Source organism: Carcharhinus amblyrhynchos, chromosome 10 (genome assembly GCF_965287045.1).
Source record: "Carcharhinus amblyrhynchos chromosome 10, sCarAmb.v2.hapA, whole genome shotgun sequence".
In the NCBI taxonomy this organism is placed as follows: Eukaryota; Metazoa; Chordata; class Chondrichthyes; order Carcharhiniformes; family Carcharhinidae; genus Carcharhinus; species Carcharhinus amblyrhynchos.
Genome location: NC_137333.1, coordinates 101,015,508 through 101,038,287, shown reverse-complemented (window position 1 = coordinate 101,038,287; position 22,780 = coordinate 101,015,508). Strand labels below are relative to the sequence as shown.

The window sequence follows — 22,780 nt, the reverse complement described above, 5'->3', positions numbered from 1 at the left end:
AGAAAGTGGAGTACCGGCTTAGCAGCTCCAGATATAATTCGCAACTGGTCGCAAATGTGGCATATTCCACGGCAGTGTTGGAACTGACGACAGATGTCCAAACAGTCTGAAGGGCTGCTGCATTTCATTAGACATCAAAGGGTTCAAGATCTCCAACCTGATTAACAAGGTCAGCCCACCAACCTCACACTAATATATTTATTAGATGTTCTCGCTCAATTTATAACACATAGCAAAGCTATATCAAGCCATGTTAGTACTGGGATATAAGCAACATAGTGGTGGATAGGTGCATTAAATTTTAGCGCTGTGTCTGCTTAAATTCTGTCCTTTTAAAGTTGGGTTACTTCTGCACAGAGCTTTCTGAGCTGTAAGACTGGAAAAAGTCTAGGGCAAAACAAAGAACAGGACAGCACAGGAACAGGCCCGTTGGCCCACCAAGTCTGTGCCGATGCCTCTGTGCTCTAATATTATTTTCTTGCCTCTATGTGGTCCATATCTGTCTATTCCCCGCCTATTCATGTATCTATCCAGATGCCTCTTGAACATTTTTATAGAATCTGCTTCCACCGCCTCCCCCAGCAGCACGTTCCAGGCATTCACCACCCTCTGTGTGAAAAACTTACCCTTACATCTCTTTTAAACTTTCCCCCTCTCATTTTCAACCTATGCCCCAGAGTAATTGACACTTTGATCCTGGGAAAAAGAATCTGTCATAATCTTGTAAACCTCCTCCTCAGCCTCTGACGCACCAATGAAAACAATCCTTGCTTCATAGTCCGTATCCTCCAAGCCAGGCAACATCCTTCCGGTATCTCTTCACCCGTTCCATCTCTTCTGCACCCGTTCCAATGCATCAACATCCTTCCGGTAGTGTGGTGACCAGAATACATAGAATCCCTACAGTGAAGAAGGCCATTCAGCCCATTGAGTTTACACTGACCACAACCCACCCAGGCCCTATTCCTGTAACCCCACACAGTTGCCTTCCTAATCCCCCAGACACTAGCACCAATTTAGCATGGCCAGTCAACCTAACCTGCATGTCTTTGGAGTGTGGGAAGAAACCAAATTGTATACAATACTCCCAAATGCAGCCTAACCAAAGCCTTATACAGCTGAAGGAATAAGGATGGATTTTTCATCACAAGTAACACTCTGTAGATGTCAGCTGACTGGTGGTTACGGAGGCGTCATTGATAGTAACTGTTGGGAGTTATTATTGTTAATGAATTAGGAGTATCACAGAGAGTTGCATTGATTGATGTTGCATTAAGAGATTTTGGCTGAAATGCATGTAGTCTTATTGTTGCACTGAGCTCATGGGAAATGTGTGCTTTTTAATTGTTTGTATCTCTCCTGTCTTGTCCTCTTTGTTTCTCCTTCTCCCTCTCACTTACCAAGGTTACATGCCAGCTCTGGGAGTCTCTTAGTGATCTTGTTATGTCAGAGGTGTTTATCTACAGTCCCTCTTAAACCCTGCTGTCCAAGGCACAGCAGCACACACCAGGCTGTAGTAATTGAACATAATTGATATAATTGAACGTCCTGACAGACTAGTGCACTTTAGATTGCACTTTGGACTGTTGGTTGTGCATCACTGCCCTGAAGTCGAGCATTCGATAGTGCAATAATGACAACAAGTGGCAAGAAGTTGACACTGCAACTTCTTTATTGTTCTGCTTCTTGGCCCAGACCATTAAAAACAAAACAGTTGTGTATCTCTTTCTCTCTTTTGTTTCAGAGTGCCGAGCTTTAATCTGAGCGTGAAAAATGATGCTGGATATTGCTTCTAAAAAAAAATTAGATGTGGTTAAAAATGACACTTACTTGCAAGGCAAACAACAATTTCATCTGGAAGAATTGATTGGCCATGCTAAATTAATCCTAGTTTCAGGGGATTAGCAGGGTAAATATGTGGGGTTCTGGGAATAGGGCCTGGGTGGAATTGTGGTCGGTGCAAACTCGATGGGCTGAATGGCCTCCTTCTGCACTGTAGGGATTCTATGAATATTGCAAGGATGGAGGAGGATTGAAGAAACAACAGAGGCCTAAAGCCAGGAAGCTGAAATCTTGAGGCGGTTTTAGAATAGAGAGGTACAAGTGGTGAAGTCAGGTGATTTTGGACCAGTATTCCAAAGAGCTGGGGGTATACTGACTGAAAGATTAAACCTCTCCTGACGCTGTAAGAGGCTGCAGTGCATGAGCTTTGTTTAAATCCAAAAATATGCTGAACAGGTCGCATGTTACATTTCGCACCTTTCATTTGTGGCTTTATAGGAACATTAGGAAGAGTAGGAGGGCATTCAATCCCCCCCCCGAGCATGTTCTATCATTCAGTTAGACCGTGGCTGCTCTGTATTTCAACTCCATTTATCTGCCTTTACTCAAGCAAAAATCTCTTGATTTTCTATCAACATGTGGCTTTTGGGGATTAGTGATGAATATTTCAAGAAAAGGGGCAGCACGGTGGTACAGTGGTTAGCACTGCTGCCTCACAGCGCCAAGGACCCAGGTTCAATTCCCGGCTTGGGTCACTGTCTGTATGGAGTCTGCACGTTCACCCCCTGTCTGCGTGGGTTTTGTCCGGGTGCTCCGGTTTCCTCCCACGCTCCAAAGGTTTGCGGGTTAGATGGATTAGCCATGCTAAATTGCACTTTGTGTCAGGGGGACTAACTAGAGTAAATGCATGGGGTTACAGGGATAGGGCCTGGGTGGGATTGTGGTCAGTGTAGACTCGATGGGCCAAATGGCCTCCTTCTGCACTGTAGGAATCTATAATTCTATCAAAAATCTATTGAACAGTCTTGAGAATTTTGGTTGACCTGACATCCATTTCTCCTTTTGGAAGGAGTGTTTCAGGTTTCCAGTTCCCTTTCTGTGAAAAGGTGCTTCTTAATTTCACTGCTAAATAGCCTCAATCTAACTGTCTACTCTTGTCCTACCGGAGCAAATAGCTTCTCTGTGTCTATGTTATTGAATCCTTTTACCATTTTAAAATACCTCTATTGGATTACACCTTGATCTTCCAAACTATTGAAAGCGTACATGCCAGCCGACAAAAACCAGTAACTCAGTAAAGCTGACAAACAGCTTGCAAAACAAAACTAACACAGTCCCAAGAAAGATGTGACAACTCCCAGAAATAATGTACAACTGAAAAACAACCCTTAATAAAAGCCAGTCGCCCAGATAGCTGCTTCAAGAGGACTAAGTAAGTTAATTTATTTTTTATTACTTTGGAGTTCAAGGTTTTTATTATTGTTTTGGGAGTGCATTCTGCAATTCAGTTTTGTTTTCTGTGCAAATATAAAATATATATATATATAGTAAGCTGAATGCCAGAAAAGGTGATAGAAACTGCCCTCAACAATCAGGCAGTATTCAACCAACCTTTGTACCAAAGAGTCCCAGCAAAATGGAAGACAATGGAGGTCAAGAGAAAAGTGGTTTCATTGGCTGGGGCATCAGATGGTCAGCCATGGCTTGGTTAACAGCACTCTTGTTTCTGAGCAGATGGTTGTGTATTCAAGTCCAACTTCCAAGATTTGAGCCCAAATTCCTGGCTAACTGTCTCAGTGGTATGATGCCAACTGATGTTACTACTGGACAGTCAGGCCCCAGAATGGAACCCTGGCTTAGTAGACTGAAATTTCTATTCTTTTGTTCCGAAGCGTGATGAACTGAGACATGGAACTGCCAATTAACCTTTAACAATGGAATAAAACATTCATTAAACATGAAAAGATTAACTACATTACAGTAATCCTTCAGGAGGCCTCCGTCGAAGATCCACTTCCAGGATTTCAACTTCACCTCACCAATGTCATCATATATGTACACAGGTTTTTAAGACTAACAAAAGTTACAAAATACATCTTGTACTGTAATAGTCTCAGCAAGTACACAGTCAATGTAAACTAACAGGCTAACTGTGGTCAGACACACCCCACTCTGAAACCAAGTGGCAGATGTCACCCAATATGAACTTCTGTGGATTTCTCATCAAATCACTCCAGATGCTTGTCTCAATGAGCCAGCTAGTCCGACTGGAACTCTGACTTTCATACAAGGGTTTTCAAACTCCACTCTTGAAAAACACACCTTAGAAATCTTCTCCCACACAATGTTTTCTCTCAGATGTCTTCATCAAGGATCCATTTCCGGGATTTCAATCTTTCCTTTCAGTATACCTCTGCCTAGGATTGCCCCTGCTCATGGACGCTAGGTTTTGGTTCCACCAGGGTTACCAAACTCCTGTCATTCTTACAGCCTTGGATCAAACATGGACAAAAGAGCTGAATGCCAGAGGTGACATCCTGACCCGCCCCCACCCCCACTCCCACCCCGAGCCTGTTCAGGATCTACAAGGCACAGGTTAGAAGCATGATGGAGTTCTTGCCACTTGCCTGGATGAGTGGAGTTCCAAGAGCACTTAAGTTGAACACCATTCAGGGAGAAGCAGCCGACTTGATAGGTACCTCACCCACCACCTTCAGCCTTCACTCCCTTCAGCACCAATGTGCAGTGAGAACAGTGTATACCAACTGCAAGATGCACTGCTGGAGCTCACCAAACCTTCTTCAACAGCGCCTTCCAAAGCCGCAACCTCTACTACCTAGAAGGACAAGGGCAGCAGATGCTTTGGAACACTTCCCTCCAAATCACTCACTCTCCTGATTTGGAAATTCGCCATTCTTACACTGTCATTGGGTCAAAATCTGGAGCACCCTCTCTAATGGCGCTGTTGGTTTACCTGAACCAGATGGATTTTAGCACCACTTTCACAAGGGCAGTTTTTTAAAAATTCATTTGTCAGATGTGGGCATCCCTGGCTGGACCAGCATTTATTGCCCATCCCTGAGGGCATTTAAGAGTCAAGATATTGCTGTGGGTCTGGAGTCACATGTAAGCCAGACTGGGTAAGGACGGCAAATTGCCTCCCCTAAAAGACATTAGTGAACCAGATGGGTTTTTCTGACAATCAATAATAGTTTGTGGTCATCAGTAGATTCTTAATTCCAGATTTTTGTTTTGTTGAATTCCATTCCATCGTCTGCTGTGGTGGGATTTGAACCTGGGTGTCCAGAGGATTACCATGGGTTTCTGGATTACTAGTCTAAGGACAATACCACTAGGCCACCGCCTCCCCTGCTCAGCTGCCTTTGGTTTGCAGGATTCCCTCCTATGAACCACATGATCAGCCCAGTGAAGCTGAGCTCTGTTGACCATGCTTTTGATGACAAGATTTCTGGGAATTTACAAGAGCCTCAGTGTTGGGGATTTTGTCCTGCTGACCTGATGTTACAAATAAATCTCAGGCAGCAAAGTTAGAAATTTGCTAGTTGCTTTTTTGATAACAATACGAGGGTGTTCAAAGAAGTTATGCAGGAACTTGCGCGATAGACTTTGATCTTTGTTCCGAGACTTTGCCAAACACTGAGCTTGTTTTGGTCAGGCAATGAATGATTTTTGTCATCTTGTGTCATGAAATCATCCTGCTGCCAGATTAGGCAGAAAAGATTAGTGAGTTTCTGAATTCTGTGAGTACCCCCTTACTTCAATACTTCAGATGGGATATCGTTGGCTCCTGGCATCTTGCCAACGAAAGCAGCTTCATGGCCTTTGAGCTTGAGAAGGATTGAGAACAAACTGTCCCGGAGTGTTGCGCTGTGGAAGTGGTTCAATGGCAGCAGTGTACTTGAGGGATTGTTTGTTTAGGAGATTGTTGACGAGAAGCAGAGTGGAGAATACGCCCCTATCTGTATCAACGGGGACAAAGTAAAAATGGTCGCGAGCTTGTAGACAGGAGTTGAATCTGGGAACTAGTGCGGCGACAATCATTTCTCTCTCAATGTCGACAAAACAGAGGAGATTGTCATCGACTTCAGGAAGCTTATGGAGAACACACCCCTATCTGCATCAATGGGGATGAAGTAGAAATGGTCAAAAGCTTCAGGTTTTTAGGTGTCCAGATCACCAACAACCTATCCTGGCTCCCCCCCATGCCGACACTATAATTAAGAAAGCCCACTAATGCCTCTACTTTCTTAGAAGACTAAGGAAATTTGACATGTCAGCTATGACTCTGTCCAATTTTTACAGATGCACCATCAAAAGCATTCTTTCTGCTTGTATCGCAGCTTGGTATGGCTCCTGCTCTACCCAAGACTGCAAGGAACTACAAAAAGTAGTGAATTTGGCCCAATCCATCACACACACCAGCCTCCCATTCACTGACTCTGTCCACATTTCCTGCTGCCCCAGCAAAGCAGCCAGCATAATCAAGGACCCAATGCACCCCCGACTTTCCCTCTTCCACCTTCTTCCTTTGGGAAAAAGGTAGAAAAGTCTGAGGTCACGTACCAACCGATTCAAGAACAGCTGCTTCCTTCCTGTCATCAGACTTTTGACTGGACCTATCTCGTATTAAGTCGATCTTTCCCTACACCCTCCCTATGACTGTAGCACTACATTCTGCAGTGTCTACTTCTCTATGAACAGTATGCTTTGCCTGTATAGCGCACAAGAAACAATACTTTTCACTGTACACCAATACATGTGACAATAATAAATCAAACGAAATCAGAAAGAATCTCGTGTTAGAAGCTGATTCTCATCTGCTGAGAGAATGGGTGTCACACCGTTGGTTTTGGGAGCAATAACTGATCACAGACCTTCGTGTAGAGCCTTCAGGCCATTTTTATTAGTAGCTTTTTGAAACTCATCAGCCTTGCTTTCCCCCTTAGTTTGGCCTGCAGCAAGTGATTTGCATGATGGTATCTGGTGTTCCTCATTGTCAGGTATGTAAGAATGTAAGAACATAAGAACTAGGAGCAGGAGTAGGCCAATTGGCCCCTCGAGCCTGCTCTGCCATTCAATAAGATCATGGACGATCTTTTCGTGGATTCAGCCCCACTTACCCGCCCGCTCACCATATCCCTTAATTCCTTTACTGTTCAAAAATTTATCTATCCTTGCCTTAAAAACATTCAATGAGGTAGCCTCAACTACTGCACTGGGCAGAGAATTCCACAGAATCACAACCCTTTGTGTGAAAAAGGTCGTCCTCTACTCAGTCCTAAATCTGCTTCCCCTTATTTTGACGTCATGGCCCCTAGTTCTAGTTTCACCTGCCAGTGGAAACAACTTCCCAGCTTTTATCTATCCCCTTCATAAGATTATATGTTTTTATAACATCTTCCCTCATTCTTCTGAATTCCACTGAGTATAGCCTCAGTTGACTCAGTCTCTCCTCATAAGCCAACCCTCTCAACTCCGGAATCAACCTAGTGAAATCACAGAGTAATAAGTTTGTCCTGGTGTCGTGTTCTTCCAATTATCTTGCTGTCTGGCTCCAGAAAAGGTCGGCTGTGTTTTCTCAGGAGGATATGAAGCGGGTGTCAGAGTAGGGTTTTGATTTGGTTGATTACCAGAGACAGTCATTTGTTAATGGGAGGAGATAAGCTTGCAGGGAAGGTATGCAGTTTTTTTTTAGACAGTCAGTTTTCTGGCTGGTCCTGAAAGAATCAAGAGGTGTCCTTCTGCCTCTCTCTCTCTCTCTCTCCCTCTCTCTGGAGGCTGCTGTTTGAGGCTGTCAAAAGATTGGTGTCTCTCTCCATAGGTGTTCAAAAGGACTGTTAACAAGGACAAGCATGTAAATGTGGGGGTTTGAAGATTTTGAAGAGGGATTTTAAGTCTGTAAGAGAAGAATATTGCTTGAATTGGAACTCGTAGGGATAAGTTGGTAATTAAGAACTGTGTTTTGTCACATTTTAAGTATTGTTCAATTGGTAAATGTTAAGCTATTTGGTTAAACTGTGTGGTTAAAATAAAGCTTATTTTGATAAAAAGCTTCCCGGTTGTAAGTGAAATTGCACCTGGAGTAAAAATTATTATCCTCACATTAATGCAAATTGTTGGGGTCCAGTCTAACTTCAGAATATACCTTGGGGTTTTTGATCTGCTACCCTAATGCATCAACAAAACATTCAAAGATCATGTTCACACAAAAGGGAAAGGTGAATGTTTGATGGAGAAAATGCAGAATATCCAATTTGGTGGATGGGGAGGGAGATGATTTGAACCAACATTTCAAGTCCAGATCACCCTTTGTCAGAACTCTGACAAAGGGTTGTCCAGACTCGAACCATTGGCTCCATTCTCTCTCCACAGATGCTGTCAGACCTGCTGAGATTTTTCAGCATTTGCTGTTTTTGTTTCAGATTCCAGCATCAGCAGTGTTTTGCCTTTATATCAGGAAGATGATTTGTTATGGTCGTAAGAACTAGGAGCAGGAGTAGGCCACCTGGCCCCTTGAGCCTGCTCCGTCATTCAATAGAACGTGGTTGATCTTTTTGTGGCCTCAACTCCACTTACCCGCCTGCTCACCATAACCCTTAATTTCTTTACTTTTCAAAAATGTATATCTACCCTTGCCTTAAAAACATTAAATGAAGTAGTCTCAACTGCTTCACTGGGCAGGGAATTCCACAGATTCATAAACCTTTTGTGAGAAGAAATTTCTCCTCAACTCACTCCTAAATCTGCTCCCCTTATTTTGAGGCCATGCCCCCTGGTTCTAGTTTCACCTGCCAATGGAAACAATTTCCCTGCTTCCATCTTATCTATTCCCTTCATAATCTTGTATGTTTCTATAAGATTTCCCCTCATTCTTCTGAATTTCAATGAGTATAGCCCCAGTCTACTCAGTGTCTCCTCATAAGCCAACCCTCTCAACTCCGGAATCAACCTAGCAAATCTCCTCTGCACCCCTCCCAGTACCAGTATACCCTTTCTCAAGTAAGGAGATCAAAATTGTACACAGTACTCCAGATGTGGCCTCACCAACACCTTTATACAGCTGCAACATAACCTTCCTGTTTTTAAACTCTATCCCTCTGGCAATGAAGGACAAAATTCCATTTGCCACCTTAATTACCTGCAAACCAACATTTTATAATTCTTGCACAAGAACACCCAGGTCCCTCTGCACAGCAGCATGCTGCAATTTGTTTTAACCATTAAATAATAGTTCAGCTTTTTATTGTTCCTACCAAATTGGCTAACCTCACATTTATCAGCATTGTACTCCACCTGCCAGACCCTTGTCCACTCCCCTTGTGATTCTGAAGCAGAAAATGCCAAGTCTGACCCAGACTTTGGATCCTTACGACGATACTATAGCTTAAGTGAATTAGAATTAATTTGTAAGGCAAAAAACAATGACGGTTAAAATATTGCTTTCTCCTTACTTCACAGAGTTGTTGTCCTGTGCCAGATTGGTATTCTGCCTTTTTCTATCTGGGAGTGAAATAACCAGTTCTCACTAAACACTTCATTTTTACTAGCCCCTTTTTATTATTTCAATGAATTTTCATCCACTTAAAAGTTGGAACAATTTGTTTTAGTCAGTTCCTATTTGCACTTGGCGGTTCAGGATTTCTTAATGTTACCAGATAGAAGCATGGTGCCGCATTTATCTGGATTAAATTTAGAAAGTGCAACAGTATTTAAATAATTCATGGAATTATTATCTTTTTGAAACTTGCGTAGTGTATAATAATTATAATTCAGAAGGTGACAGGTGCATTGCTGGTAATCTTATTTAAAAATAAATATAGCTGTAGAATGTATCTATTCACTCTCATAACGTATCTGTCTTCTGACCATAAAATGCATTAATTTGGTTGTCAGAAGTGAATGCTGTTTCAATACATATACATGGCAATGGGGTCTTGCATCTTTTTTAGTGCTTCAGTTACTTTCATAGATTCTTTCCTCACATTACCGTTATTTTTGTTAGTTTGCTCTTCATTCTGGAGTTTCCTAATCCTCCTTCCCCTAGGCCTTTCTTTCTCACTGATGTCTTCCTGCAGAATACAGTTATCCTTCCTGATATCAACCAAGCAGCCAGTTTTTGTGTTGTATGCAACCTTCATGGTCGTCCCCCTACATTTATGACCTAGTATTGACCTCTGCAATTTCCTTTTTGGCTTCTTTTGACAGCCTGGGATTACATTTCATCTGACCCTGGAAATTTATCCACCTTCAAGGATGCTAATCCCCTTAATACTTTTTCTCTCCTTATGTTTATCACATCCATGGGCAGCACAGTGGTTAGCACTGATGCCTCACAGTGCGAGATCTGGGTTTGATTCACGGCTTGGGTCACTGTGCAGAGTCTGCAAGTTTTCCATGTGTCTGTGTGGGTTTTCTCCAGGTGCTCTAATTTCTTCCCACAGTCTGAAAGATGTACTGGTTAGTTGCATTGGCCGTGCTAAATCCTCCTTCCATGTACCCGAACAAGCACCGGAGTGTGGCGACTAGGGGATTTTCACAGTAACTTCATTACAGTGTTTATGTAAACAGCCTTTTGAGACTAATAATTAAACTTTAAAATTTTAATCTAATACTTCATTTTTCTTTAATAAAATGTTAGCATTGTCCCCCTGTTTTGTGAATGCATATGCAAAATATTCATTAGAAAGCATACCCATACCATCAGCCTCCACACCTGAGGCCCTGTGTTGCAGTGGAACCTGAGTGCCATTTTATTCTGAAAATGCAAGGTCCACGCACACACCTACACGCTCACACCTACGCCCACACATTGAAAGCAACCATTATGTGTCCCTTAGTGAGGATTTCTTGGTTGCAGGGTAGGCACAATTGCTTTTCCAGTGTCTTGCTAAAATTCTTCACTAATGGTCAAGTTTTTGGTCATTGTCTCCCAATCATTTCCAGGAGCAATCTGACCCCCTTCCCTTTAATGGATTTGAGATCACACTGGCACCTCAAGACTTGTGCGCCAATAGAGCTCAGTCATCAGAATAGCTTAGGTGGGGGCCAGGAAAAACAATAGAGTCTAGAATGGGGATGATGTATGCAAGTGTTGCAGAAAGATGAGGGAGCAGTGCAGAAAGAGGCCATTTGGCCCATCGAGTCTGCACTGACCACAATCCCGCCCAGGTCCTATTCCCGTAACCCCACATATTTACCCCACTAATCTCCCAGACAATTTTGCATGGCCAATCAATCTAGCCTGCACATCTTTGGACTGTGGGTGGAAACCGGAGCATTTCCACGCAAACACAGGGAGAACGTGCAAACTCCACACAGACAGTGACCCGAGGTGGGAGTTGAACCTGTGTCCCTGGCACTGTGAGGCAACAGTGCTAACCACTGTGCCAAATTATCTGAAGGGTTGAGTGAAAACTCACTGTTGTGGAGGTATTAGTATACCGAGTTATCTAAATGAAAGGTAAAGCTCCCTGCGTTGAGATCGGGGATCAGTGCACTGAATTACGCTGGAACGTGAGTCAAGTGCAGGGAAATGTAGTCAAGTTTCGATAAAATGGCTAAAACGCAATTGAGGGTTTTTTGATTGAATGTTTCACTGCCTTTGAGCAGAATAAGTAGTTGTTTTCTAGATGTTCAGAGTCTGGTAGGATTTAATTTTATATTGCTTTGGGATTTAATCTTTGGGTCAGGTGAGTGGCAGTGGGCAGAGGTTCAGGCAATGAAGCCAGGCAGGCAGCAGCTTTTGAAGAGCATATCATTTTCAAATGAATGAACATGGGTCCTCTCTGCACATTAAGGATTTAAGTAGACCAGTTATAATCTATCGGACTCGGCATACAGGTTCAGTTTTAATTATCAGCCAAACAGCCTGGGTTAGGGTGTCTTTCTGTGCCGGTGGATATTAAAGGTTCCACTTTATCAGAGAGATGTTAAGTGCACACAAGCAATTTGCTTTGGTTTTCAGCTTACCAGAACTATGAAAGTAACTGGCCCTGTGCAGTTTAGTGAGTGGATTTTCTTTTTTAGGCATACCATGGCGATTTTCCACGTAAAAAGGATTTAACCTTTTGGATCCTAAGTTGCCACCAGACATAAAAACGCCCGCAGCCTTTCTCAACTACACTCCCCGCTCCCCCCCTGCCAACCATACACCACCACCCAACCCTTACCTACTTCCCCTCCATACACCAAAAGGGAAAAGGCTAGAAAATCTCAGCAGGTCTGGCAGCTTCTGTAAGGTGAGAGAAGAGCTGATGTTTCAAGTCCAGACAACCCTTTGTCAAAGTCAGAAGGCATAAAAAAAAGAGATATTTATACTGCAGGGGGAGGGAATGAAAGATGGGTCATAGCCACAGAAACCAGGGGAAAAGACTGCTAATAGCTGTCCACGGAGAGAATAAAGGGCCAAACGGCAGAGAAACTGTAAACTGTGACTGATGGAGATGTTTGGGAGGAGGAGAGTGGGGTCTAGGGTAGTAGGAGGGACAGAGATATAATATAGAAAAGGGGAAGTGGGGGAGAAAAGGCAAGGGAAGGGGAATGAAGTAGGGGAAAAGAGTTGTGGGGGAGAGAAAAATGAAGAAAGACAGTAAAGAAATAGAAGGTAGACAACAGTAAAAAAAATTAAACAAAATAGAATGAAAATAAAGGGGGATGAGGTGAGGTAGAGCAAATCCCATCCCCCTGCCACCACCTCCCCTAACATCTTCATCTGTTACAGTTTCTCTGCTGTTTGGCCATTCACACCCTTTTATTCTCTCTGCGGACAGCTATTAGCAGAAATTTTCCCTGGTTTCTGTAGCTATCACTCATCTTTCATTCCCTCATCCTGCCGTACACCACTATCTAATCCTTTCCCATTACTCAGCCCTTTCCCACTCCCTGCTATACACCACCACCCAACCTCCATTGCTGAGTCATTGGATCCTTTGTTATTCTCTATTCACATTTCACAAATGGGCAATTCTCTGAAAAGGAACCAGAGAACACACTTTCAGACTCCACCCCAAGGAAGCGTGCCAGAACGAAGAAGCAGAATGCTCACACTGAGCACCTCCAACCCACGTGTGTGGAAAAAGAAATACTGTAATCCCCGACAGGAACACAAGTGAGGAAATAAAGCTGAAGTGCCCACCCCCCCCAAACAACTCCTGCATATTCACTGCAGAAAATCTTCCCCGTCATTCCGAACCGCACGGCTCTGTCTTAGACTGAACACAAAGAATGCTCCTTCCCCATAATAGCTGCTTGTTGTGTCCATTCTGCCCTCTTTATGGTTCAGAGTGTTCGCTGAGCCTTGGCACACTGGAATCTTAAGGGGAGATTTAAACAAGGGGCAAAGCACCAAGGAACAATTGTGAGTGATCACTCCGAGAAAAGTGACTTGCATTTAGAAAGCACTTTATTACAGCTGCCATACATCTCAAAGCACTTACAATCAATTAAGCACTTTTCTTTTGTAGTCTAACCACTGTTGTAATGGTGGAAATGCGGTAGGCAGTTTTGCACACAGCAAGCTCCCACAAACATCAAGCTCCCAGATAATGTGTTCTTGTCATTGTGGTTGAAGATTTTAACCAGGACACCAACAATAACTCTCCTGTTCTCTGAAATAGCGCCGCGGGAACTTTTACATCCACCAAAATGGCACAGTGGTTAGTACTGCTGCTTCACGGCACCAGGGACCTGGGTTCGATTCTTCACTTGGGTCTCTGTCTTTGTGGAGTTTGCATGTTCTTCCCACATCGGTGTGGGTTTCATTTGGGTGCTCTGGTTTCCTCCCACAGTCCGAAAGACGTGCTGGTTAGATGCATTGGCCTTGCTAAAATCTCCCTCAGTGTACCCAAACAGGCGCTGGAGTGTGACGACTAGGGGATTTTCACGTAACTTCATTGCAGTGTTAATGTAAGCCTTCTTGCGACACTAATATATAAACTTTAAACTTATAAACAGAGTAGACAAATGGGGGCCTAGATTTATTGTCTCATTCAAAAGGTAGCATGTACAATAGCAAAGCACACCCTCAGTACTGCACTTATCAGCCTTGGGTTTTGTGTTGAAGTGGGACTTGAACCTGGACCTTGTGCTTCAGGAGTGACAGGGTTAGCAGCTGAGCCACAGCTACATTAAGGTTATTAGTTGCACCTTTAAGTCTCCGTTTCCATAAAAAAGCTGCATGCAGGAGAGACACTGTGAAACTGACGGGACGAAAAGCACGGTGACAAAACCAGAGGCCTTCGGAACTCTGAAGATGTGAAATGTGATCTTGAAATTAGTCCCCTTTATATTTGTGAGCATCACTTACATCTCTAGCACTGTGGACCTCCTGGGCAGGTTGTGTTTTGGGCTGGTGTTAGGCTCACATTGTAAGCTACAAAAGGTCATGAATGTAGCCCAAACAATCTTGCAAACAGCCTCCGGTCCATTAACTCTGACTCTGTCTACACTTCTGCCTCGGCAAAGCATCCAGCATAAATAAGGACCTCACGTGCCCAGGACATTCTCTCTTCCACCTTCTTCTTTCGGGAAAAAGATACAAAAGTCTGAGGCCATGTACCAACCAACTCAAGAACAGTTTCTTCCCTGCTACCGCCAGATTTTTGAATGGACTTATTTTGCATTGAGTTGATCTTTCCCTACAGCCTAGCTATGACTGTAACACTACATTTTGCACACTGTTGTTTCCTCCTCTATGAACAGTATGTTTTGTCTGTATAGTGTGCAAGAAGCAATACTTTTCATTGTATCTTAATACATGTGACAATAATAAATCAAATCAATATTGTGTGTAGTAACGGAGGCTGAACGGTCTTTCAGTTCGACTCCTATTTGTGCCCTAGGTCTTTATTAAACTGATACTGTGCTTCATACCCTTCAGGTTTGTGAGACTGAGTGTGGGGTTTGCCCTTGCATTCTATTGTCTACAATCAATATTCTGAACAGCCAGTTTAATAATACTTCATCATGGGATTATTAATGGGCCTGACGTGAGTGGGAGAAAGAGTTTAATGTTTGTCACAAATGTCCTTTGAAATCTGAATTACCAGACACTTGGATGCGAGTGATGAACAATCTTATTTCCCGTATCTTTATTAGATTAAGCTGGGGCCCACAAACATTCATCCATTTTCTGATCTGCGACAATAGGAAATATTTGAAAACTTCTGGCTGCTGCTTTTAAGCAGGTTTTCTCCCATTTCCCGGATCCCCCTTGTGACGGCGATGATCTCAGCGCTGTTTTCTGTGCAAGGTCTGATCGCCCCCTCTTCCCTCCCACCGAATTTGTCATGCAGCCCACCTCCCTGCTTGACGAGGGGCTTAATGTCTTTCAGCGTTGTCAGGATGCCTGACGCATATATTTGCTGTAACAAATAAGCGCGATGATTATGGGTCATTAGAGTGGCTTCTTTGGTAATGAAGTGTTTTAATTGCTGCTAGTTTCAGGGAATTAGTTAAGCCTTCCATTATGCAGATTACTGGAGTAATAATTGGCCGCTCCCATACAGCAAGCTCTGTGACATCATTGAAGTCAATTAGGTCTTTCAGTGCAAGCTTGTCAAGTGCATTTCTATGCAACGTCTCGATACCAAGGGTTTCTGAAAGGGAATGATAATGCTATTTTGTGTAGCTTTTAAGCTTACTCACAAAAGTCGGACCGTATCTCAGTTGTGGCTTCCAGAGCTTTCAGCGGGGAGATTGAGGGCTTTTTAGAGACTTTGAGTTAATGCTGTGGAGCGGAGAGACGCTCAGCAACAAAGCCAATTGGCAAGGGCTGCTTTTAACTTGACGTGGATATTGTTAGAAGCATTGAAGACGTTAATGGAGATGGACTGTCCAACGCATGATAAAAGGCTGATACGGAGAGGTTACTGCCACCAAAATATTAGCCTATGTAAAACCCATAATTGAGATGCATTTTGCAACACAAAGCAGGACTTTGCAGCCATTGAGGTTAAGCCTGAGTGGAATACAAGAAAGTTTCAAAGTTACCAGGAAGGGGAAGGAAGTTATAAGACAAATCTCATTACGTAGATTTCAAAAGGACGACTGCAAGTTAAATAGAAAACAGAACGCAATTGTTAGAGTTTTCTAATTAATTGATCAAATCTGCCCAAATCAGTTCCTTTTCTCCTTAAAAGATGGACGGAAGGGAATATTGATTTGATTTATTATTGTCATGTGTATTAGCAGACAGTGAAAAGTATTGTTTCTTGCATGCTGTACAGACACAGTATACTGTTCATAGAGAAGGAAGGGAGAGAGCACAGAATGTAGTGTTACTGTCATAGCTAGGGTGTAAAGAAAGATCAACTTAATTCGAGGTAGGTCCATTCAAAAGTCAGATATTTGCTGGCACTCTTCAAAATATCTGAAAAAGTACCAGAGGAACCTGCTTTGCTTCAAATTTCAGTTTCTTTTTGTCACATTCCAGTAAACCACATGCCATGTTTATTTCTCTCCTCAACCTTACAGAATCAAGGTAGATTAAATTGCCTTGGTGGGATTTTTGTCGTAACTGTCCCCTTTAGAAACTTCCACTTGCTTTAGGCTGAATGAGCTGATTCTAGCCTGAGCAGTGATTCAGGGCCCTCAATCATCACCACATGCCTGAAGACTAAAGAGAGACGGGGGGAGAGAGAGAGGAGGTGAGATTTGACAGCTTGGCCATTTCTGAAAGCTGTTTTGTGTGTTCGGTTGTGATATTCCTCCCATTTGAATAACGTGTTGACTTTCGCTTCCTGGATTAACTTATAAAGAGTAATCTGTCGGGGATAATACCAGAGGGCTACCAGCAAGTGTCCATTCTGAATCCAGTGACTAGTGTCTAGGGCAGCAAAGTGGTTAGCACTGCTGCCTCATAGCGCCAGGGACCTGTGTTCAATTCCTGGCTTGGGTCACTGTCTATGTGGAGTCTGCACATTCTCACCGTGTCTGCATGGGTTACTTCTGGGTGCTCTGGTTTCTTCCTGCAGTCTGAAAGACGTGCTTGTTAGGTGCTTTGGCCATGCTAAATTCTCCCTCAGTGTACCCAAACAGGTGCTGGAGTGTGGCAACTAGAGGATTTTCATAGTAACTTCATTGCAGTGTTAATGTAAGTCTGACGAAGGGTCATCAAAACATTGGCTCTATTCTCTCTCCACAGATGTGCAGGTTAGGTTGATAGGCCATGCTAAAATTGCCCCTTAGTATCCTGAGATGCGTGGGTTAGAGGGATTAGCGGATAAATATGTAGGGATATGGGGTAGGGCCTGGATGGGATTGTGGTCAGCGCAGACTCGATGGGCCCAATGGCCTCTTTCTGCACTGTAGGGTTTCTTCTATTTCTTATAGATGCTGTCAGACCTGCTGAGATTTTTTGTTTTTGTTTCAGATTCCAGCATCCATAGTATTTTGCATTTATCTTAATGTAACCCTACTTGCGACGCTAATAAATAAACTTAAAACTTTGATGAGAGCATGGAGAAACTGAAGGGTTGGGGGATGCAAGAGAAATGGTTTGTTGCTTTTTTTTCTCAAAGATGTACTTTGTTTCTCTCCATTAGTGCCTTGTGTTTGAAGATTCCCCAAATGGAGTTTTGGCCGCTTTGGCAGCAGGAATGCAGGCCGTCCAGATTCCAGATCCGCAGCTTGATCCAGAACTGACAAAATCGGCCACTTTGGTACTTAAGTCGATGGAGGATTTCCAACCAGAATTGTTTGGTTTGCCTGCGTACGAGTAGATGCCCGAGACCATCTCTCGGCGCAAACTGGGATTCATTTCTTTCTCTCTCTCTCTCCCTCTAACTCATGTCCATTTGCTCCGTGCCCAGAACATATGATGAAGAAAGTCTACTCACAAATACATTAGCTCTTGTTTAACTGAATCCTGTCACTTCTTCACTTCTGGGGTGGCACAGTGATTAGCACTGCTGCCCCTCAGCACCAGAGACCTGGGTTCGACTCCCAGCTTGGGTCACTGTTTGCGCGAAGTCTGCACGTTCTCCCTGTGTCTGCATGGGTTTCCTCTGGGTGCTCCGGTTTCCTCCCACGGTCCGAAAGACATGCTGGTTAGGTGCATTGGCCGTTCTAAATTCTCCCTCAGTGTACCAAAACAAGTGCCGAAGTGTGGCAACTAAGGGATTTTCATAGCAACTTCATTGAAGTGTTAATGTAAGCCGACTTGTGACACTAATAAATAAACTTGAACTTTAAAAACTTTAAACTTTTAAAACTTCTCCATTTGCACAAACTGTTTCAAATCAAATGGGGCCATTCGAGCAATGCCCACACCACCAAGGATAGGACAAAAGCTGAACCTTGCACCTTCGCTAGCAAAAAGTCTGACAACACCAGGTTTCAGTCCAACCGATTTATTTGATAGTAAACTCACTAGCTTTCGGGTTAGCCCCTTCGTCAGGTGAATGGAGAGTTCTGGCCTCAGACAGAACATATAAAGCACAGACAGTTTACAGATTACTGTATTGTTAGCCACTTTAAGACTTGAACAGCAGGTTCGGTGTAAAGATTCACATTCTAATCAGTAATCTGTAAACTGTCTGTGCTTTATATGCTCTGTCTGAGGCCAGAACTCTCCATTCACCTGACGAAGGGGCTAACCCAAAAGCTAGTGAGTTTACTATCAAATAAATCGGTTGGACTGAAACCTGGTGTTGTCAGGCTTTTTACTGTGTTTACCCCAGTCCAACGCCGGCATATCCACACCTTCGCTAGCATCCAGACCTTTATAGGCTGGTCTGCTTTGATGTTTCTTCAGTTTGAGTTGAAACAAAACTAAGGGCCGCTAATTTCGCTCACGGTATCATGGGAAACCCACTGCGACATTGGCGCTATTGGTATGACCTAGAAGAATGATGACTTTCAGCTGTATTTGTTATTGGGAATAGATAGATCACCTGGGAGTAGTCAGCGGTTAGTGATCTATGGCATGCTGATTCTGCCTTCCTTTCATAGTGTGCCTTAGATTCTGATTCAATCTTCTGGATGACCAATAGGAAAGCAGTTAGCAACCTGGTGGGCCTCTTAAATATTCAGGACCAGGATGTTATGAGAGGTGCGGAGTTCAGCTTTGTCACATTGGCCAATACAAATTTGCCAATCACTGTAACATTCACTGACATTGCCTAGTTTTATTCATCCTGCCCATGCAAGGAAAATCTCATGGCAGTGCCTTTCACCATCCTTCCACTGTGCCAAGCTGACTATCCTATTCTTGGTCGAATCCTTTAGTAAAAAAGAGTGAGTTAATTCTCCCCTTGTGGTTTCTCATTTGTTTTGACAGCTCTCCCACGGTTCTCGACATATCTTAAACCCTATGATTGAAGGAGTCACCTTATTACCTGTCAGCTAATGTGCTCTTATTTTTAATTGTAGTATAAAAATATTCTTTATGATACTGTATTTCATCATAAGACTGAAACAAAAAAGGCCAAAGACTAAGCCATTACCATATGCAGCACAGCACAGACCAACTCAAAAAATGAGAGGAAGGGATTCATCTGCAGCTGAAAGTAATGTATGGAAACTATGGATGGCACAGTGGCTTAGTGGTTAGCACTACTGCCTCACAGCGCCATGGACCTGGGTTCGATTCTTGGCTTGGGTCACTGTCCGTGTGGAGTCTGCACGTTCATCCCATGCCTGCATGAGTTTCCTCCAGGTGCTCCGGTTTCCCCCCACAGTCTGAAAGACATACTGGTTCGGTGTATTGGCCGTGATAGATTCTCCCTCAGTGTACTTGGAATAGATGCCGGATTGTGGCGACTAGGGGATTTTCACAGTAACTTTATTGCGGTGTTAATGTCAGCCCGCTTGTGATACTAATAATAAACTTTAAAAAAAAACTTTAAGCTTTAATTTTAATTACCAAAATCCGTTAAATGACTGCAGCACCAAAGTTTGAACAGTATCTGAATCCCAAAATCAGATGTGTTTTTAATGTTAATATCCTGTAATTGGATTTTTTTAGTACCTGAACTGTTGAGAACAGATTTATAGTTATTTTTGTTCCCACCCCACCCTGTCCTCCAATCCTTCCTCTGTGCCACGTGTTATGTTGCACTTTGACAGCTGGGCAGCTAGGGGCACTTTGTATAAACTGCTTTGGGCAAAGTTGTGATTTGATTATTTATTTTTACAGCTGGAATATCTCAACTGCCACCATTCTGTCCATCTTGCCGTCACTACAGATACTGGTCCACCCCATGCAGTCAACTCACGTCACGCTGGGTGGGGCAAAAAAATTACCTCAAAGCATGTTCTACACTCCTGTAGATGATGTGAGATGGACTGTGGTTTTATATAACTGTAGTGAAATTCTTGTTTGGTCCTGTTCCTGAAAATGGACAGGTTTGCACTGAAACATGACTCAGGCCCTGCACACTTTCATTCAGACTCCCAACAGAAAAGGGTCCAGTAACCAATTCTTTGCCCAGTGCTGCTATATTGAACATATCACTCATTCTCCAACAATCAAGATATTATGAATAGATGACTATAACTGCGAGAAAATATATTTTCACTAATTCTGAGGATGTGTAATTGTCATGTTAGGGATATTTGGGCATCTTGTTGGCGATGGATAGACAGAGCTTTGCTCTGCATGTCTCCAACTGCACTGAACCCGGTGATGGGTGGGCTCGAAGTGGAAAGTTTGTGATGATAGCACAAATACCCTCACCATGTGGGCACAAGTATTCAAACAAAGAAGAGCTGCATGCACGTCAACATTTAAATCCTACCATCCTGTATTTATATTTATAACTTGGATTATATTGTTAAAATGACCATGTTTGTCTTTTATCGATGCGCTGGGACTGTCTTTCCGTTTTCTAAGTTTTCGATTTTGATGTTCCAGTAACTTTATTGTTTGCAAAGTTGGCCTTTTATTGAGAATAAATCTCTGTGTGATGGCTATTTTTACTCATTTTCTGTTAATGTTTGCTTATTGCCCTATCCTATCATTGCCTGGGGAAGTTATAATTATTGATGGATTTTTGCTCGTTAGTAATGATCACAAAATGCCTTCATAACCAAATTCCACGTAGGATAAGAATCCAATTTATTGGCTTTGCAGCTGAAAGGAATAACATTCATGTGGCAGCAGACCTTAATTCACCCCTTCAAATGGAACTGTTGTCTAGCTTTCAAGGAGCTCTGGAATATATCTCATTTAAGGGCACAGGAGCAGAAATACCATTTACGCTAATAAAATGAAGACGGGATGAATCAGGCAGTCAGTGTTAGAAACACTTTGTGAATTTATTCAGCAGACAGTAATTTGGCGCATTGTGCACAGAAGAAATGAATTTAGTCCGTGCCATGACTCTTTCGGGGGGGTGGGGGAGGTGGTGGTGGTGGTGGTGGGGGAGGTGTCGTGGTTCCCCAGGACAACAACTGATTTTAGCCGATTGGAGCAGAGAGTCTGAGTCTTAGTCCTCCAAGCAGTAGACTTTATTTTCCAGCACAAGACAATAAAGCCGGGATGTCCGGAACAATCCAATGAACCATCTGCTTACAGTCTTTTTATGCACATTACAGCTCCATATCTCAAGATTCTTATCTTACTTTCAAGATTCAACCTTGTTTAGCCACCATTGTTTCTGGGTTGATCCTTTATCTGTCTTGCTTGAGATTGGTCATTCATTGTTACATCTCTTTGCTTCTTGAAACCATGGTAGTTATGACCTTTGCCCTTATCTAGACAATTCTGCTTACATAATAATCGTGGTTTAGCTAACTCAGGCCGAATAGTGAAGAAAAACATGCTTACTTTATTCTCTCTTTTTTGCTACTGTCACATATCAAGTTGGACAACTGGGCAGTGTCCATTGTCCTCCCGAGTGGCTACTGTTTACATTCATTAATGAGTGATTACTATACTAACTTCGTTGGGTCACATGCATTGATTATATTGGTTACACTTCATCTAGTCATGCTGGTCTGACTACTATACTAATTACATTAAGTAACATACATTGAGCTGATTAATCATACTGGTCTCATCCCATCTCCCATTTTGAATCTACTTCATCACACACATTTTAATACAAGTTTCGGATCAAATTCTCTTACAGGGGGTGACCCTCCACAGTTCTGTTCATGTCAACCTGCATCGCCCTTTGTTGCAATGCCAGCTTTTATTTCCTGACTGTGAACCTGGAAGCCGACTTTGTGATGTTCCCGGGCTCCTACAAAGTGCCAGAATTCCCATCGTGTGGATAGGAATGCAGATATTGGCCCTTTATGCGCTTACTTGCCACTTTTAAAAACCTTTGCTGAAGTTTATAGTTCCAGCAGCGGTGTTAACAGTATGTTCCAGTCGGGTGGCATAGTGGTCGGCACAGTTGCCTCAGTGCCAGGGGCCAGAGTTCGGTTCCAGCTTGGGGTCACTGCTGCAGAGTCTGCATACTGTTCCCGTGTCTGCATTGGTTTCCTCCAGGTGCTCCGGTTTCCTCCCACAGTCCGAAAGACTTGCTGGTTGGGTGCATTGGCTGTGCTAAATTCTCCTTCAGTGTACCCGAACAGGCACTGGAGTGTGGCAACTAGATTTTCACAGTAACTTGATTGCAGTGTTAATGTAAGCCTACTTATGACACTAATTTAAAAAAAAGTTAACTTAAATGCCCCCCTCCTCCCGTATGATTTAATGATGGCCAAAAGAATCAGAGACGACATGAGGAAAAACTTCTTTATATTTTACAAGTGGTTTCGATTTGGAATGCACTGCATGATAGAGTGATGGATGTAATTTCAATAGTAGATGCTTTCAAAAGGGAATTGGATAAATCCTTGAAGGAGAAAAAAGTAGAGAGGGATATGAGGGAAGAGTGAGGTGGAAGCAAATGTGTTGCTCTTGGAAAGAGCCAGTAGAAATATGATGGGCTGAACAGCCTATTTCTGTGCCAGTCTATGATCTTATCTGGTCACGAAAATAAATTCCTAACTTTTAGAAACAAAAAATACAGTGGGGGCGATTGTC

General features: G+C 43.0%; 1 protein-coding gene across 1 annotated transcript in view; it reads left to right on the top strand.

The window, feature by feature from the left end:
- pudp (pseudouridine 5'-phosphatase) overlaps positions 1 to 18,155 on the top strand; it is a 36,211-nt gene extending 18,056 nt beyond the window's left edge. Inside the window, exon 4 of the mRNA XM_080197670.1 lies at positions 17,346 to 18,155. Within this exon, the coding sequence (XP_080053796.1) occupies positions 17,346 to 17,522 (177 nt within the window). The 3' untranslated portion in view covers positions 17,523 to 18,155. The remainder of the gene's footprint in view (positions 1 to 17,345) is intronic.
- The last annotated feature ends 4,625 nt before the right edge of the window (positions 18,156 to 22,780 follow it).